Genomic DNA, 19,663 nt, shown 5'->3' on the forward strand with positions numbered 1-19,663 from the left:
CTCCTCCTACCTTGGGCATTCAGTGAAGAGGCCTGAGGTCAACCTACCCCTGCCCCTCTCCCCATCTCCTACTTCTGACTGTGACCTTTTCCCAGCGGGGAAGAGAACTGGAACCGATTGTTTATGGAGCAACAGGTCGCTGCAGTAAGGGCCTCCTACCTACAGGGTCGCTGTTTACACAAAGTGAGACAGGAAGCAAGGAAACCCGCCATTGAAGCAAACCCACAACGTGAGTGTTTCGTAGTGCACTGTGTTACAAAGGTGCAACTAAATTTTTTAAATCATACACCTACCAGTGGTGTTTGCTTGGAGAGATGGCGTACAGAGGACAAGGACAGAAGGTGCAGAAGGTGATGGTGCAGCCCATTGTATCCTTTTTACGGGAATGAACCACATCTGCGGTTGAATTGGTTGCTTTCGGTACTTTAGCGGCTAAGCTAAACGTTTCACGTTAGCTAGCCATCATTTGTCATGAATTTTCCTTGAATATGAACAAGGAGAGATTTTTAACCGAGGTATAGTGTGTTATTACGACTTAATGTACGCAGGAGATGGTGTATATTATTGAAATACACATACAAACAGCTTGGGTCAAAAGAAGTGCATTCAATGGGCCAGCAGTGCTAACGTACTTAGCTACGGTAAATAGCAAACCAAGTGGCGTAACAGCTAACTAGCTCGGGTGTGCTACTGTAGCTTCCCGTACATGCTTAAATTTCATAAATCTGGACGAACTATAGTCTAACGGCATTTAGATTGGTAGCTAACTTGATAATTTTAAGTAGCATGAGTTCAAGTGTTTAAACAGTAGCGTGTTAAACGTTGCCTCACTTTGTCCCAAGGTGCCAAAATTTAAATGAGTCAAGGTAACATTATGCATTTTATTATACTCTGTACTTTTCTGAATGTATCTGTGTTTGCTTTTGAACAATGAATTTCCTTGACTCCATGTATCAGAACCTCATCTTCAGGTATCTACAAAATGTAAGTATGAAGCTCAATCACATACAGTAGTTAATTCACATTGATTTAGTTGTGCGTGTGATGTCTGACTAAAAAAAGAATGAAAGTTCTCATTTGTTTTTCTTTTCTCATTCTCAGCGTTCACGGATCCAGGTGTGGTTGTATGAACAGGTGAACATGCGGATAGAGGGCTGCATCATTGTAAGTTATCTTTTGCTCTTTTTGTCTACTTTATTTAATGCAAACGGGGTAAAACCTAGATTTTATTTGTATATCAGTCATTTAATCAACATTCGGCCAATGTAGAATCATTTTAGAAAATTTAGTAAAGAGGTAGAATATCTGGAGATGGTGATGATGAAGTGCTTTTCTAGTCTTTGGACCACTCAAAGCGCTTTTACAATGTCTCGCTCACCCATATCTTCCAATTGGTGGACGGCTGCTCTACCTCCTGAGCCACAGCCTCCCCACGTTATCCATGCTAGGATGGATAAACCTGAGAAAGCAGTTTACATGTGGAGGAATCATACTCACAATAGCGTTTTCAGGTAGTTATTCAAGTTCTAAACTGGGATACCAAAATACAAGCGAAATTACTTTAAACCAAGACGAATAGTAATAACTGTGTAGATATTGAATTTTTATTTTATATTTTAGTGTCAAAGGAAAAAAACAACTCAATGATATCTTGATACTACATGTAAGTCACGGTGTGCTGCTGAGAGGCGGGATGTTGAAGTGAACTTTGAATGAATGTATAGTGTTTTATACATACTGAGTCCATGAAAGCACCCCTATAACTGTCCTGCCTAGTGTTGTTGGTGTTTTAAATGAAGATGCAGGAGGCAGTGCTGTGTCTCAGATCTTTAGTAGCAATCTGCTAACAAAAACATAAGCTGGTGTGTGTGTCCCACAGCTGGATAGTTTATTTTATCTTGCTATGTCATAGTTACAAAAAAAGTAACTGTTGGATACAATGGAGTTCAATTTCATAGACCTAGACATTAGACAACAGACATTTCAGCATGAGTCAGTAGAAACAAAACCAAAACCTAGTAACCATGACTGTGAATAGCAACATGGCATTATAATGCCATATTTTTCATTATAACAATTATAATCATGGAAAATCACTATTTTACTTATAACTTTAACATAACTTAATTAGACTTACTTGTAACATGTAGCACTATAGTGTTACCATAGCAACCATGTCAGCTACACTCATGTTATATAGCTAGACTGGTAAGAATTAAACTATCATCTATAAAATTGAATTGAAAACAAAGAAAAACATTTTCATACCTATTGAAATATATACAAAGTAACAAACATCAGCTGTGTGTGTGTGTCTGTGTGTGTGTGCTCTTGATTCTCCTGACAGAAAGAAGACGACATGCACAATGAACATATGATTTTAAATACAGAGGAGTTGTTAAACTAACTTGGGAATGAACTCAACACTCTAATGATCAACCAATATCTCCTAATGTAATTTAACTATAAATGTGGTTAGTGATCTCAGATACTGGCAGGATTTACACACAATGGAAGTGATTTATTATAGAACTAAGTACAACCATTAAATCATGTTAATATGACAGCTAATGCATAAAACAGTAATGTTTATTAGGGAGAATCTCCAGTTTATGCAGCCTACCTCTCTGTCAGTCAGATAGAGTTTAGACCCTTGTGCATGCATACACACACACACACCTATGTAGCTACACTACACACACACACAAAGAATCCACCGCTGGGAGATGCAGAGCCAACGTAACAAAACTAATGAACAGGAAGGATTTGACATTCATACACTACCTCTGCATTAATTAGACACACTAGAAAGCAAGCTGTGACCTCATGACCACAAGAGGAAGAGTTCCTTTCTTCCTTTTTATTGTTTATTTGACAGAACAACACAATATATCTGCAAAGATTAGTCAGTTAATTGATTAGTTAATCTAAAGATAACTAACCCACCATTTCTTAGATAATTGATTAGTCATTAACCTTATATTTCAAGTAAACACTCTAAATATTTCTTTTTAAAAAACATTTAACAGTAGCTGACCTACAGTAGAATATTCTCTCATATCTCTATTGCCTCCCATCTAAACAATGGACCACTTTGATTCAGACTGACATTTTTTTTTTAGCATTTTGTCTTTCACTCCATATCAACCCATTCCTTCCCTCAGTATGACTCTCCACTGTTGACATGTTGCTGCAGATGTTGTTAACATTATTTTTTGGGTCCCATAATACAACTATCTGCAAATGTGTTATTTGATAATCTGCTGATGTCCAACAGCAGGAGTTGAAGTTATTCTGTGACATTTTGTGTGTTTGATACTAGTAAATAAAACCCATAAACAGTCTGTTTAATCCACCTTGGAAGACCTATTAGAGCAAACAACAGAAAAGTGTGTATATATATATATATATATATATTAATATTAAGAGTTTTAGTGTATGAATACGCAGGAGGCCTATTGAGACTAATATTAGCTTTCTATTCCCTTCCTGTCTTAGGGTTTTGATGAGTACATGAACCTGGTTCTAGATGATGCTGAAGAAGTCCACATGAAGACTAAGAACAGGAAGCCGCTTGGTAAGGAAAAATTGTACATTTTGACACTCGTTTGTTTTTAGTACCTTTTGTCTCAGTGTTTAGATTTGTGTAGCATTGACTTTTACAGATTCTCACAGACCACCACTGACTTCAGTTGTAATGCTGCAGAAATTCACTGGCTCAGGTTTAAAATAAGCCCTCTTGTGGTAGTAGTTAAGTCATGAGATGGGTATTTTCTGTTCAACAAATAAGCTCTATATCAATTATCACTAATGAAATGTGTTTTTCTATCAATAAAGGACATAATTATTGTAATACATTCTAGGATATATAGTGTTTACTCAAAATGTAGAGTTAGACATGAAACACTTGACAGAGCTGAAGCTGTTGCAGAGATGATGAAGCAAGATTAAGACAAAAGAGGAAGGACATGATCATTTCACTGTTAAGCTGTCATCAGAATAGTAACAGCAGTGCTGATAGTTCTTCTGTGGCTTTTTAGAGTTAACAGAGTTTGGCTGACTATGCATTCAATTAAAACTATGTCAGATACATTTAGGAATGAGAGGTGTCAGTATACTGTAGGGGTTTGGTATGATAATAGTAAAAAATAATAATGGGGAGACAATAACATTTTGGTCATTTATTGACAAAATGCAGACCTCAAACTATGGCTCATCGGTCATAACTGTTACTGAAACAGTTAGATTGTGTTGCAGTTACAAAAGGAAAATAACCTTTGTGTTTCTGCAGGGAGTCAGGGCACCTGCTGACATCTGATTCATGGTCTAATTGTATATACAGTGGTTGAAACTCTAGAAATGTAGAAGTCCACATAACTTAGAATTGCACCTAATTTATTTGAGCAGGATTTAGTCTCCTCCTCTGTGTTGGATGTTCGTGTTCCATATATGTAACAGGTGTGCGGTCTTGGTCAGGTCACCCTTGGAAAACATATTTCAACCTTAAAGGATTCCTTCATTAAACACAAGTTAAATAAGAAATTTCAGTCAGGGATCAAAACACTACCTTTACTTTCATGCATTTTAACTACATTTTACTCTCTCACAACTGGTTCTTACTACATGCTGTTGGAAATCAAATGTTTTTACCATTGTTCTGAGCAGCTTTACTCAAAAACAGAGTGACAGCTTGTCCGAAACCAAGAGTGGGGAGGGGGACAGGGAGAGAGGGTATCATTTCAATGGTACACTGCCAAAACATTCTGGGTGTCTTCATCTGAGTAAGCGAATCAAACTATTTTGACAGTATTTGTTAGGATCACAGAGGGTGTTCTTTGTATGACTGCATTCACTGAAGCAGAAGGTCCGTACTCTGACAGTTGAGGATAACCAAATGTACTGTTACACTTCTTGTAAATTCAAATCAACATGGGGGAATCCCTCGCTTGTTTTTTCTTGCACAAATCCAGGAAGTATTATTAACTCCTGTTTTTCATACTGTTGCAGAATGTGCCCATATGTGGCAGCGACTGCTCATATTGCTTCATGTGTTACCTAACTAAACATGTTATCTTTTGTGTACTGTGACACTAGATTCACTATCTTCCTCAGCCTACTTAGTGGGAGCACAGTGTTTGAACTGACACCTTTTTATCTCTTTCTAACCATTATCATCTTCTGATCCCCCTCCACTCGGGTTTCTCCCTCTATCTGTGTCTCCCAGGGAGGATCATGTTGAAAGGAGACAACATTACCTTGCTGCAGAGCGTATCCAGCTAGGACAATGGAGTCATCTACAAATCTCACCTTTCCTAGAGAGAATTTTTTTTTGTTTTTTGAGAATACTGTTGAGTATGTTTGTGTTTATGTAACATGAATATTGTTTGTTTCTTTTACCACATGTTTTCATTATGAAAATAAAGGTGTTTTTTTTCTTACTGCTGTTGTCTCTATTTTTTTTTTTTTCTTGTTCCACTGTTTCTAACCCTTTACAGTTTTCTGTATTTGGGTCATTGAGCTGCACTGCCCTCTAGTGGCAGACAGCACTATTGCAATTTACTTATGTAGGTCAATCTCCCAGCTCCAAATGCAGTATAACGGGATAAAGTACTGAATCAATGAACCTATTTGTGATAAATAGTGGAGCCTTGCTCTACAATTCTATATGTAGTAGTGCACTTCTATTACAGCAGTATGCATCTGGACAGATTAAAATGATCAATCACTGCATGAGGCATAAATGTACATATATCAAATACTACATAGATGTGGAGTAGAATTAAGCTCATGTTTAGGTTGTTGGTATCGATGTAACCCACCCATTTTTTTCTTGGATGAATACAGATAAAGGGGGAAACTGCTTGAATGGAATGTTACAAAATGGGTGGACCACATTTATGTCGATATCTGATACTGTATTACAAACAATGTGTAGCTGGAGTCTAGACGTAGAAATGCAGTTTTAAATTTAGACAACCTTAAATCCTTTATATTCTTAAATGCTGAAGCTACAGACTGCCTAAATCTTCCAACCACATACCTTAAGTTGCTTGTTTGGATTTTGGTTTATTTTAGTTGTAAGAAAAGTCTCCTGGCTGTAGTGAAACTGATGAACGTAATTACGTAGTTCTTCACTACGCAGCCCGACGTGTCCCTGTTCTGTTGACTGGGAAGCCCCTAGCGCGGAGCTGCCAACGCCCGGCGTAAAGACACAAATAGAGGATACGGTACGGAAAAATTTATTTGTTTATATTTTTACGCTGTAACTGTCTGTGGTATTTAGTGTATACGTTATTAATATCATCGATGCTATACATATATGGTACATGTGTTGTGGTCGTCAATTTCGATATCACATTCAGTAATAGCATCCGCTGAGGTTAGCTCAGCAAGCTAATTGAGGAGGACAGAAGCTAGTGAAGCAAGCCGACAGACTGTAACATCAGACCGGCAAGTAAATAAACCTATCGGGTATGTGTTGCTACCGTATTTCGCATTGAATTTAGTAAGGATTTAAGTGTGATGAGAATAAAACATATTTACACCGTTGAAGCTAAGTCAGTAGTCAACAAAATATGTAAGTAGTAACTAGCCAGCGATTAGCTGGTTAACGATGTGAATAGGAAAAGGTGTAGCAAACGATGCGTTAGTATTATTTTATAATGTTGACAGGCTCTCGGGTTATAGCTGTAAAGCGTAATGTTTGGGGATAATGTAACAATAGAGACTGAATAGTAGGAGTGAGGTTGGTAAAGTTATCGCTAGTTTAGCCAGCCGGCAGGAAATGAGGCCAGATTCAGGCCCAAATACTGCAGCTAGTGCGTTGAAGCTAACAGTGGCTTTTAATAGTCCCTTTGGTGTGATATTGAATAGTGTTTATTATCCAATGAGTGATTATTACACGTACCTGCTGTCAATTGTGACCGCTTATTGAGTCATGTCAGCAGTTCTGAGGTCCTCGCTGTTATAGAAAGCCTATTAGTGCAGCAGTGTTACAGATCCTGTGTTGATGTCTGTGATTTATCTCTTGTTGACTTGCTAGAATTCAAACCGCCAGATATCAGGATTTGTCTCGGGTCAGATCTTGTGCTTGAGAGCATCACTGAGCCTTTTGTTTCACATGAAGTTGGAAGGAAGCTGGTTACTAAAGCCTAAAGTCATTGAGGAAACGTTGCTAAATCCTCTCTGTAATTCTAGTCACAACCTCACAGGCTGTATGTGTGTGTGTGTTTTGGTCCTGTTGTTGACACCAGTGTTTAGTTGTTAGTGGCGACACTGATCACGTCTAATCGGCTCGTGGTGGTCTTGTGAAATATCTTGCTCAATACGGTGCCAACGTACAGTTTATTACAACATAGGAGTTTGTATTATAGCACCATATCAGCTGTCTTCACCCCTGATTTCAAAGATGGCCTGACCTCAGAGGGCTCGCTGGCCTACAAACACCATTGCGTGGATTAAGTCTGGCGGCATTATTGTAGCTGCTGCCACCCTGGGTTACTCGGTGGACCGACTTACTGCAGTGTTTAAGTAAAGAAGAGGCTGACCACACACTGAATATTTGCATGTTATCACACTGCGTAGTAAGCTTAGAATTGGTCAAGTATTTCAATCACTCCAATTAGACATATTTAGATGCTTAGTCATGTATTGGCCCCTTGTGATACTTCTAATAGGGTCAAATAACAGACTGGTAATACAGAAGTTTACCACTAGGTGTCGCATGTGACGAAGTTGCACCTGAATGACACATAATGTTTGCTCATTAATTAGTTGAACAACTGTTCAGCTTTTTGTCTTTTTGTTGTGTGTAACCTCTATGTTACCACAGGTACATATGACTATGTTAACGATGCTAGCTGGCATGCAGGCTGATAAAAATGATTCGTTGGTGCCTGTTCAAAAAACACAAGCTGCTCTCAGATTGCTGGTCGTCAAGAGTGCCAAGTCATCTCCTCCAGCTCGTCAGCTGTGTCAATGTCGGAGCGTACGTGTGAGACGCTAAGACGTTTCATAATGACAAATTCTAGTTCAGTTGGTTTGCATAACATCAGTTAAAGGTTGTAGACCAGAAACCGACCTTACTTCACTTCAATATGTTGTTCGGATGGGATCATGTAGTTAAACTAAGTGGCCATTCAAACTGAAAACAGCTCTTTATTAAAATAAGGCAGGGGGCTGCATTAGTAGGCACTTCAGGTAGCAGCGAGACATGAAATGTGATCCAGGTTAGTGTTTTTGCCAGAGGGCCCTGCCTTTGTTTTATGCTGGCACACAGAGGGCACCGGACTGGCACCGGACCGGCCCCATTCACATGAATCAGAGGGTTGTTTTTTTTCACACACAGCCAAAGTCGGTCTGAACACGGCCTGGCTTGTTGCATTTACTGGCCCAAGTGGTCCAGTGTTTCTCTGAGGATTTAGTTAAGCAGATGTGCTGGACCTGGGAGCTGCACCTGTTGTGGAATAACTTAAAACTAGCTTTAGAATAGTTCTAGATAGGTTTCTTCATGTTCACCCATGTGTGTGTTAATGTACCAGGCATTTGATACCAAAGGAGCTTTGAAAGTCCACATAGCTGCAGTTATAATACATGTGAAAGAAAGAAAGAAATAATTCAACATAGAAAACAATTGAAAGCAGTAACATTGACTGAGCAGGTATCTTTTAGGGTGAAAATCACAGTTTGACAGACAAAAGTGTCAACAGGGATTTAATACCAAGATGGAACAAAAAGATGTGACCAGCCACAGTATTGTCTCCTCTTCAGTTTTGGACTGTAAGAACAAACCAAATAATCAGTTTAAATCCATAAAACATATTGATCTTGGCACTGATTAATGTCCTTAAGTTTCTAGAAACTTTGAGATAGATTGACTCTTTCCTGGAAACCGTCCCGGTCCATCCAGAGAACCTCCACGTTCAAGACTTGCCAAAGTCTGATTTGAGCACAGTCATGGTTTACATCTGTGGATCCAGTACTAAAAAAGTACCCATGTGTGGGAATCTGCTCCCCAGGAAGGTCTCCAAGATCTGTAATGAATATTGTTAATTTACTATAGAGGAAAGTCTAGAGCTTATTTATAAATTTGAGTTGCTAAATAAACACTCATCAGCTGGGTTTATCACTTACCTCCTGTTCCCCATGTGCAAAAAAACAAGGTTCTTCTCTGAAAAACCTGAGCAATTTTTCGTGTAACATCGGTAGAAAGAAATTGAGCCCCTCAGCTATTGGCTAATGTCTGACCTGCATAGAATAGATAGTAATAGATGAGCAAGGACAACTGGAACACATCTGTTACCTCCTTGCAACTCCCCCACCTGCTCTGATTACCTGCCTTAAAACATGAATGAACAAGAGTGCTATAAAAGTGAATATATGTGCAGTCATTGAAAACACTCTAACAGTGAGATATGATTGGTTTGAAAACAGCTCCTGCAATGTTAGCTGCGGGACCTTTAAACAGTTTCTCTATTGCTTTGAGGCTTGCTGTTGAGCTACCTGGTGCTTGGTTAAACTGAAATGTGCTCCAAATGGTTGGGGTGAGCTCGGCTAACGCAACTTAAACACAATGTGAAACAGTTAGGTTTAGTTAGTTGAGCAACACAGTAAACAGAAGGCCAGATAACATGTCCTGCAGTTTTCAACCTAGTAGTAAACAAGATACTGTTAAATTTCAGTATCAGCTTAAGGACCACAATCTGGATTTTTGGGGCTGATACCAATATTAAGGAGTAAATAGATAGTAAAATATCAATATGTTGGCCAATAACATTGTACGTGCAGAATATAGAACACTTTTATTTGCAATACACCCTCAAATATAGTTCTGATAAAGTTATGTAATCCAGGCTGTAATCAGCAGCATCATTAACAAAAGAAGGAAAAGGGTCTGTGTGTAGTTTCCATCCTGCTGTGATCTGAATGGTGACCTCACGGTGTCCTTCAGTCCTCTCACACAGTGGACTGCAGAGTTTTTACCACCTTTCTCATCAGATCCAGTCGATCAATTTAGCTGAGTAATGCAGCCGCGGTCCGTGGTCAGATGTCAAAGCTGTAGGCATTTCCACATTATTCCTCAACCTCTTCTTTCAGTGGCACAACAAACCCAACAGCAGTATGTTCGACACTGCCGCAGCAGCCTCCGCCGTCACCACAGTCACACATCAGACCGTGTTGTGAAACGCGTTTACATGGAACACAGCTGACGTGAAACAGTCTCGACTTGAAACCCACAACTTTTCCACATTCCATAATGTGATATTTTCGACACATCAAAGATGTTATGTTTAGGACTATATATGCGTAGCGGTGCGATCTAACCTTTTTGAACACGTGTTGTTTTCCTTCTTATCTGCACAGTTGAGTCTGCAGTGGTCATCTATCCTTAGTGTTACATAAAACAAGGCTTTAGTGAAGGTTGGGAGCTGTTTAGTCTGAGCTTCAGTCGTGCCTTCATAAGCATGTACAATCATAATCTATTTGTTCCTTAATACCAGAAGCAGCCTACATTGTAATCACACTGTTGTACAGTATTCTACCACAACAGCTTATTGTATTATATGGTCTAGAGGTTTAATTAAAACAGTTTTTATTTAAAAAGTGGATTAATACTGAGATATGTCAGGTATGGGAAAACATCTTGTCATCGGTAGTATTATGTTTGGTTATATTGTGGTTCTTATGACGTGCTGTCTGACCACTATGGCGAAGGGAGGGTATGGGGTGGGGGTGGGGGGGTCAGGGGAGACATAATATCATTTAAATACCAGGATAACAGCGCATGTTTTCAGACAGTCTCCTAGAAAGAAGGTTTAGGGTTACACTCGTTTGTTCACAGGAAAAGTGTCATTAATAGTTGGGTGGAGAGTGGACCAATCACTGAATGAAGTGGGTGTCAATGTTGGCTAGTCCTCCTGTGTGTGTGTGTGTGTGTGTGTGTGTGTGTGTGTGTGTACTGGACATTTCCATTGTCCAACAAGCATGTGTAAAGGAGTATACAACCACAACTACCTTAAGAATGACCCTTCGCTTCTCCTAGCTCGCTATAGGAAGTGGGACCAAACACATTTCACAACCAGTCACAACCAAAAACATTGAAATCAACACAAGATGAAGACCGTACATCATTCTACTGAAAGGAACAGTATGATAGAGGAAGCACAATCGCTGTATTCTATGTGTTTGTGTAAGACATCCACATGTGTCCTGTCCTCTTGTTAAGTCATCACACTGTAACATGTGGTGACAGTCTCCCTCACACACACACAGACACTCACACACACACACACACACACACACACAGTGCCGCAGAGCTCTGCAGTGACTCGGCACAGACAAACTGTAACCTGTGCTGGACAAACAGATGGAGAGGAATGATGTGATCGCTTGGCTTTAGCTTCTTCATTACTTTTGTCATTTGAGCTTTGTGTGTGCTATCAGTGCAGCCATACACGCACACACACACACACACACAGATGATATTTACTAGATTGAGGTATGAAAAATGGTTGATCAGCTTTAATGATCAAACCAATCCTCATCCTTTAACTTACATACATTCATCAACCACATGTCAATTTCTTTATTAATCATTTAGAACAGGAATATTTGCTAACACCTCAGTTTCCTGTTCACTCTTACAATAAGCCCCCCACCGCAACATTCACACTGTGTAATTTGTTTCTCTAAATTGGGTGTCCAGCTGTGTGGGTCTGTACGATCCCTCAATCCCCCTTTTTTTTTAAATGAGAAACCCACATCTGGACATCTGGACGTCCTTACTGACCCCGCTGCTCCAGCCATTAGTCTGTGTCTGAACGAGGTTATTCCACACACACACACACACAAACACAAATATCCCGGTGTCAATCAGGCTGGGGGGTCATGTCAGTATTTTTCAGATTTAGGTCACATTTCAATTTTACAGCTTTGTATAGAAGTGCTTATTCATCGACTATTAATGAAACATCTGGTGGTAAGCTTTTCAAGGTCTCTTCCATCCCTCGCTTTTTCTTTTACTCTCTCTGCGTGTCTCATTTCAACACATGAAACCCTACAATTCAATATTTAGTGTGTGACATTAAAACAGTCAAACAGTGTGAATGCCAGAAAACTACAGCCAACAAATCACTAACAATGTGTCTGTTTTTTTTTCTTCCTGCAGATCTTGAATGAGTAGTGAAGACTGAAACACAGCTATGCAGACCATCAAGTGTGTCGTAGTTGGGGATGGTGCTGTGGGTAAAACCTGCCTGCTCATCTCCTACACCACAAACAAGTTTCCCTCCGAATATGTACCTACGGTAAGAACCATGTATTCTCCTGTGTACAATGTAATAGAAACATCAGAGTGGTGATAAAATGGGTTTAAATGAGATGCTAACTGTTGGTGTGTGTGTGTGTGTGTGTGTGTGTGTGTGTGTGTGTGTGTGTTGCAGGTGTTTGATAACTATGCTGTAACTGTAATGATCGGAGGCGAGCCCTACACTCTGGGCTTGTTTGATACAGCAGGTACGTCTCTATTATTCCATTCATTCATCTTTCATGTCAACAGGAAATGGCAGCGATCCTCTATGTTACTTTTATTTTAGATGCTCTGTGTGTATCTGTGCTTTAAAGCTGATGAACAGGCAGTGTGATGTATATACACGTTCTTTTATTTGGTTTCTCCAGGTCAGGAAGACTACGACAGGTTACGACCTCTGAGTTATCCCCAGACCGACGTTTTCCTCGTCTGTTTCTCTGTCGTGTCCCCCTCCTCTTTTGAAAACGTCAAAGAAAAGGCAAGTCTCTCGCTCCTTCTTTTTTTTCTTCTTCTTACTACTCCATCCTGAAATCTGGATGCTTTCATATCATTTCTTATCTAATTCAGCATCTATAAATACCTAATGACTTAACAACATGTGTATTTTAACATGATAATAATAGTTTGACATTTGATTTGTCATCATTAGCTTTTATTAGAAAGATGTCAATTTTTTTTCTTTTGACCTTTATTATAGTAGTTGCTATAGAGTGCATCAGTGTCAATAATCTCACACAATAATCACAATTTTTTTTATTAGTATTGATGTTGATACTGCATTTAAAACCTTTATATCAACTGAAACATTATGTAACCATGACTACAAATATTAATGTGACCACTGCAGGACATTTAATTTCCAGGAATTCATAGAATTTATAGACTCTACCACTGACTGTCCATGTAACACGCTGAAACCACAGGAATAAAAACCACAGTGTGCAGCGTTGACTGTTGTATAACTGTGTGTGTGTGTGTGTGTGTGTGTGTGTGTGTGTATGTACAGTGGGTTCCAGAGATCACCCACCACTGTCCAAAGACCCCCTTCCTGCTAGTCGGCACTCAGATCGACTTGCGGGACGACCCCTCCACTATAGAGAAGCTGGCAAAGAACAAGCAGAAGCCCATCACTCCGGAGACGGCCGAGAAGCTGGCGAGAGACCTCAAGGCTGTGAAATACGTGGAGTGCTCAGCCCTCACGCAGGTAAATACACCACAAACACACACACACACACACACACACACACACACACACACACACACACACACACACACAGGATTCACACCTCAACTGCAAAAAATACCAAAGAAAGTGGAGGAAAGAGGAACATGTCCATCTATCTCCCCCGAGCCTGTGCATGCTTTGGTTGTTGAGTTTTGTTATGCATGCCGATTTCAGTATAAGAGACTCAGTGCTAAGTGGTGTCGCTAATCGCACTTAATCTGATGTTTTACACGTGGCTTAAAAACCTCGCTTATGGATTTAGAGAACAAGTTTAGTCAGTATGTAGCATGTGTACAAACCGGAGAGTTGTTCACGTGCTATCTACAAGCCTGCAAACACTAAAAGAGCAGCGAGCGACCATTTCTTTCTCGGAGCGTTCCAGCATGCTGCAGCCCAAACCCCTCGTCCCTGGATCTGCTCCCCACACCTGCTTTAAAAAGGGTGCTATAATAACAAAAAAAGTGTGTCTACAATACCAGCATTTGCACAGTGCAGCTTTACAGGACAGTGACTCATTTTTGATGTCAAAGTGACTTCAGTGTTGCTGTTTGTCAAGTAAAGCAGAAGACATCCGGTTTCTTCTACTTCTTAAATATATCAATACACTATGTTCCATTTACCTCGGAAGTTAGGTTAGCTACTGATAGTCATACCAGTTGATAAAGACATATTTTGATGTGTTTTGCTCATACAATCACCATAGCAACACATCCACAGACAGAAGTTGCACAGCACCATATGTATCAAATACTAATGAACAGGATGTTACTACAACACTCTCACACTGGTGATGCATGGGGGGGGGGGGGTCTTTCGGTTTTGAGGTCGGGGCTGGTGAGGATCTTCCCAGCTTCCGGGTCGGAAATTTCAGGGGGCATTCCAGTTGAATGTCCACTTCTGAGTAGAAAATAGAATAGTATTAGTTACACACTATTTGAATGAGAATTGCAACAGTCACTGTGTGTGATTAGTGGATATGTTTAGATTTCACAGTCTACTTTTGGTCATATTTAAAGTCTTATATTCTATATTCTATAGTCTATAGTCAGCACTCATTATTTGATGATGTGATGAATAAATGAGTGATGAGTGCTAGTGTTGGTGGAGGGCCGTGAGCAGAGTGTGACTCAAAGGACTGAACACATGAGTTAGGCCTCAGTCAGCCAGAGAACAATAGTGTTGACGGAGCTGAGGTGTTGCCCCCCCCCCCTCCCTGCTCCACTCCTTCCTTCCTGCTCCCACCCCCCACCCCCACCCTACCTCTCTCCCACTCCCTAGCAGAACTATTGCATAGAGGCTGATGTCATTTCCTGTTTCCTGCCTGGGCTCTCAACACTGGGTTCCACAGCACCACTCCTCTCTTTCTTTCTTTCGTTCTCTCTCTTTCTCTCCACAGTAGATGCCATCATCACACTATCACTTCTTTAGTCTTCGTATCACGCATGTCTGTCACACAAGATACTCTCGCCCTTGTTCTGCCATGTTCTTCTTCTCCTTCTCCTTCTTTCACCCTCCTTCTCTATCTATCTCTCTATCTCTCTCTCTCTCTCTCTCTGTGTGTGTGTTCGCCGTGCTAATTGTGCTATTGTTCTCTTCCCTCTCCTGTCACTGTAGCGAGGGCTGAAGAATGTATTTGACGAAGCTATCCTAGCCGCCCTAGAGCCGCCCGAGACGCAGAGAAAGAGGAAATGCTGTATATTTTAAACTTCCTGCGCCACCGCTCTCTCATCTCTCCATTACCCTTTATTTTTCATTCCTTTTTTTTTTCTCCTTTCCTTCTCCATCCATTTCTCAATCTCAGCCATCTAATTAACCAATCCATCCATCTGATACTGACACAAAACTGCTACTCTTTGTTGAGAGCTCATCTGTTTCTGGCTTATTTCACTGATTCAAGGCTTTTCTACACTTGTTGTGTAAAAGCATTTGGATTGGTTGGTGCGTTAACAAACTTCAGATCTTACTTACTTACTTACTGGAGTAGTTTATGTCAGCTTAGTTTTCCATCATATATTTTGTACTTCACTGTATCATTCCTGGTTGACCTTACTCTGGGCCAGCTCTCATTAACAGAGGAGCAGCAGCAGCTTCCAGAGGATGTACGTCCTGCAGGAGTTTATGGGGGGGGGGGGGGGGTTGGGGGCGGTGGCTCTCCACGGCTCCCACACTCACACTGTGTCTCAAATCACATACTTCCGTTAGTACGCTTCTGTGTAGTACACTATGTGCTTACTCGCATAGTGCGCATAATTCGACAGGGTAGCGTCGTCTCATACAGGAAGTGATGATTTGCCAGGTGGAGGGTTAGCGCTAGCATCTGCGTTATCGTCAGCGATACCAAATCATTACAGACTGCTAAATGAACTCAATAAAGCTACTTTATGTATTGTCATCATATCATGTTATACATCGTGTGTATGGAATATAATATGCTACACAGTGATGGCATAACATTGTTCTGTTTTGTCAAGTAATTTGATTAGGTGTCACTCAGTGATGCAATATAACAATTAATGAAGCAATTAGTTAAAGTAAATTGATAATAATATTTACTGATGGCTTATATGTGACAGCAGTATAGTGATATATAGTGCAAAAAACACATGTATGATTTACATTTACATAATGCGGCGATGTTCAGCCTCCGCTTCCACTACTTAGCCACGGTTAGGGATGTGTCATTAAAACCAGATAATCGTTGGTGGGGTCTAACGTCGACGTTTGTGCAGTGGTCGTTTTGTTTTTTGTTTTTTCTTTGAAAAACTTTAATCAAGAGTTGAGCTGTGTAGTCTAGTATGAAACAGTCAGTAACAGCTACTGGAGAGCAGTTTTCACTTTCAGCCACTAGGAGGAGCTCTAAGTCGTTGTAAACCACCACCACATTATTTTGAAGTACAACCTGACACAGAGGGAATTTTTACTCCGGCCCTCAGTTACTTTGACTCGGTAGTAAGTTAGCCTGCTAGCTAGCTGATGAACATGATGCAGACGAATCCACGCTGTTACAATTTTATAGGTCTTTAAGCCTGTTAGATTTTTTTTCTGTAAAGTAATAAAGGCTTATTTTTACAGTTGAGCTTTGTTGTTGGTGATGAATATTGAAAGTTATTTTTGACGCGTTATCTATTTAGCTCTTGTGAGTGTCGGCATGCAGTGAATATCCAATTAGTCGACAGTTAAACCCACCGGTTAGTCTACCATGAAAAAATAGGCTCATGCACATCCCTAGCCAAGATGGCGACCATTGAGTGCACCATCCCATTCATAGTGCACTGCATTCTCTCATACTTCTCATTTGAACACTCAAAATATGAAGTGTAAGTACAGAAGCATGTGATTTGAGACACAGCATGAGATCTGAACACTTAACAGAGCTTCCATTTCTAATGCTAATGTATTTTTTGTACTACTGTTGATTAAACAGAACTATGGTTATATATACAAATATATATATGTAGGGCTTATAAGCACTTAAGTCATATATAGGGAGTGTTTGGCCGTTTTGAGGACATAACTGCTATAGATGAAGTTTTTCCTGTTTGGTACCATGTGATGATGTCTTACTGATACAGCGATAGGTCCACTGATAAAATGCTCATTGGGCCCAACTTTCTCTATACATGACACTCATGTGCCATTAACTGTGGTACATAACCTGCTGTGTTGGAAGTCCAGATAATAAAAAAAAGAAGCTATAATTGTGTGAAATGACCTGTGAAATGACTTAATAAAGGACAAATGAACTGGCTCTCCTCTTTCTGGCTCGCCTCTTTTTCCCAGCAAACTGGCAGGATTGAAGAGGGATAGTCAACCGATTTAAGCAACGCTGAGGGGGGGGTGGAGGGTGGAGGGGTCGGGGGGGCACAGAGCAGCTTCACATGACCGAGCTCGTGGTGTAAGCTGCTCCGCTCACGGGCAAATAAAGCAGAGCAGTTTTGTTATTTAAAATCCGGCTTTTTTTTATTTTTATGTTCCGTCCTGTTGTAGCGAGTGAGTCAGCAGTTTGAATCTGAGGAGCAGAGTCAGTGAAGGAAATTTAATGTAGGGTCAGGGGGGTCGTACGCTCTTCTTCCTCCACTTTCTTTTCTTTTTGTTGTTGTCGTCGTTGCACTTGAACACCTGTGATTTGTGTTGTTGACACTGTATCCCTGTTCTGTTTCTCACAGCTAACAACCTCACTGAAAGGAAAACAGATTATCCTCCTGAGTTGCAGATTAATTAATTGACATTTCTTTGAATCCCTCAGCAGCTCTCTCACTCCTCTAAATGATGTTTAACACTGCGTTTTTTTAAGTTTCAACCCACTCCGTTTAAGCTGTTATTGTGTTATTTTACTTTGACCTGTACTTATTTGCTTGTTTGTGTTGCCCCCCTCCCCTCCCCTTTCATTGAGCCTGTGTGTTTGTGTGTTTGTGTTCACAGAAAGGCCTAAAGAATGTGTTTGATGAGGCGATATTGGCCGCATTGGAGCCCCCAGAGCCCAAGAAGAAGCGCAAATGCGTGCTGCTATGAGAGGCTCCTCCCCACCCCACCCCAATTTTTTTGTTTTTTTTGTTTTTTGTTTTATCAAAATCGCACACACACACACACATAAACACATACACTTAAATATACACACACACACCCTTCCTTTGCTCTACTAAGGCTGATTGACAGCATTGTCCGCTGCAGGGGGGAGACTATAAAGAAAACAGCCTACCAAGTGTCAGATAATTCTCTGCAATAAGAAGTTGTCTCAGCTCCCCTTTCACTCCCTATGAAGTCTGCGTTCGGGACAGAAGATAAAAACTAAACCTGGCCAGCAGGTGGCGACAGGCTGCAGGGTTACATCGCCTCACACGGGGCAACAAACATCTAGCTTCCTCATAAGTAGAACCCAAGTCGAGCTTTTCCATAGATTGATATTTTGAATTCAGTCGATGTTGTGGCCTAATCACGGTTTAGTTGTCCTCAGCCAATGACAATGGTTTACAGATTTAAAAAAAAAAAAAAAAAGCTCCCGCCCCCAGCTTCCCTGATTGGCGTAAGGTTCCATCACCCCCCTCTGTTGACGAGCACACACATCCCCCCGACCCCTTCCTTTTCTCAGCACTACCAGAAGAAATGCTAACAGAGTAGTGTTCCTTTTTTGTTCCCCTCCTTTTTTCTTTTTTTTTTGTTGTTTGCCAACACCCCCCCCCCCCCCCCCCCCTCTTTTTACTCAACACATTACAAGTCTGAGATATTTATTCTACGTTCCAGATAGATGCACTCTCAACCACTAAAGGAAACTGTGCAGGACTGAAAGGACGAGCTCATTTTAAAGGCGACACAGCCACAAAAAAACTCACACACAGAAATCGAATCGGTAAGCGTTGGCGGTCCTCTTAGCGCAGAGAAGAGCAGAGTGGCAGTCCATTTGGAGCGCGGCCATCACTTGAAGAGTTGAAAGGCATCCAGTAGTAACGGGTCCGCAGGAATTGGCCTTTTTTATTTTCTTTTTTTCTTTTTTTTTTTTTTTAGATGCAGGGAACTTTAAACAGTGTTAGCAGAACAAGCGTGTTCTTCATGCGTCGATGCGTTGCCAGGGACCAAGGGAGGGTTAAAGCAGGATACGGTTTTAAAACATCGTCATCGGCGTACAGTTAGAAACGGGTACAGCAGAGACACACACGTAAAAAGGCAGCCATGTTTAGGCAATCAGTTAACAATCTGATACTTTCACCAGAACTCTGGGCCAGCTCAGAATTTGGTGCCTTGTGTGTTTATTGAAGCGTGAAGGGCTGTCGGCTCTGTTGTACCCGTTCAGACTGTACGCTGCTGCGTGTAGCTGAGCCTTGGTCTCTGTTCTAAATGATAGGTTTAACAGATGTAATTATAATGTAAGCTGGCACACAATGTTTAATGTAGGCTCCAGGTGTTTTTACCAAAATCTTTTTTTTTTTTCAGTTTGTGCTGTTTTTTATTATATATTATATCTCTCTCTATATATATATCTATATATGTATATCTATATATATATAGATATATATTTTTTAAAAAAAGGTTTCTTTCACTCCTTTTTCCATTTTAGGGGTCGGAACTCATCTGAACTCTTACCTGCCAGTTTATACCAGGAGAACCTCTTGCTTGGTTTTAGTCAAATAAAAACC

The 19,663-nt window shown here is 40.5% G+C and overlaps 2 protein-coding genes across 2 annotated transcripts; both read left to right on the forward strand.

Annotated features, from left to right (window-relative positions):
• The first annotated feature begins 211 nt into the window (after positions 1–211).
• snrpe (small nuclear ribonucleoprotein polypeptide E) lies at positions 212–5,432 on the forward strand. Its single transcript, XM_053316765.1, has 5 exons — positions 212–368; positions 958–984; positions 1,102–1,164; positions 3,499–3,577; positions 5,225–5,432. Exons 1-5 carry the CDS (start codon positions 315–317, stop codon positions 5,278–5,280), a joined length of 279 nt encoding a protein of 92 aa, XP_053172740.1. The 5' UTR covers positions 212–314; the 3' UTR covers positions 5,281–5,432.
• A 734-nt stretch (positions 5,433–6,166) lies between these two features.
• LOC128356274 (cell division control protein 42 homolog) lies at positions 6,167–18,705 on the forward strand. The gene is made up of 6 exons (XM_053316763.1): positions 6,167–6,227; positions 12,167–12,305; positions 12,441–12,513; positions 12,676–12,785; positions 13,314–13,511; positions 17,955–18,705. The coding sequence occupies exons 2-6, from the start codon at positions 12,201–12,203 to the stop codon at positions 18,042–18,044; spliced, it is 576 nt and encodes a 191-aa protein (XP_053172738.1). The 5' UTR covers positions 6,167–6,227; positions 12,167–12,200; the 3' UTR covers positions 18,045–18,705.
• The last annotated feature ends 958 nt before the right edge of the window (positions 18,706–19,663 follow it).

This window comes from Scomber japonicus, chromosome 3, assembly GCF_027409825.1.
Source record: "Scomber japonicus isolate fScoJap1 chromosome 3, fScoJap1.pri, whole genome shotgun sequence".
Taxonomy (NCBI): Eukaryota; Metazoa; Chordata; class Actinopteri; order Scombriformes; family Scombridae; genus Scomber; species Scomber japonicus.

Bases quoted from the DNA above. Each gene is read 5' to 3' on its own strand.
- snrpe (XM_053316765.1), top strand. From the start codon at position 315: ATGGCGTACAGAGGACAAGGACAGAAGGTGCAGAAGGTGATGGTGCAG. The intron at 985-1,101 runs GTAAGTATGAAG...TCTCATTCTCAG, and splicing joins TCTTCAGGTATCTACAAAAT to CGTTCACGGATCCAGGTGTG. The intron at 3,578-5,224 runs GTAAGGAAAAAT...TGTGTCTCCCAG, and splicing joins TAAGAACAGGAAGCCGCTTG to GGAGGATCATGTTGAAAGGA.
- LOC128356274 (XM_053316763.1), top strand. From the start codon at position 12,201: ATGCAGACCATCAAGTGTGTCGTAGTTGGGGATGGTGCTGTGGGTAAA. The intron at 12,306-12,440 runs GTAAGAACCATG...TGTGTGTTGCAG, and splicing joins CCTCCGAATATGTACCTACG to GTGTTTGATAACTATGCTGT. The intron at 12,514-12,675 runs GTACGTCTCTAT...TGGTTTCTCCAG, and splicing joins GGGCTTGTTTGATACAGCAG to GTCAGGAAGACTACGACAGG.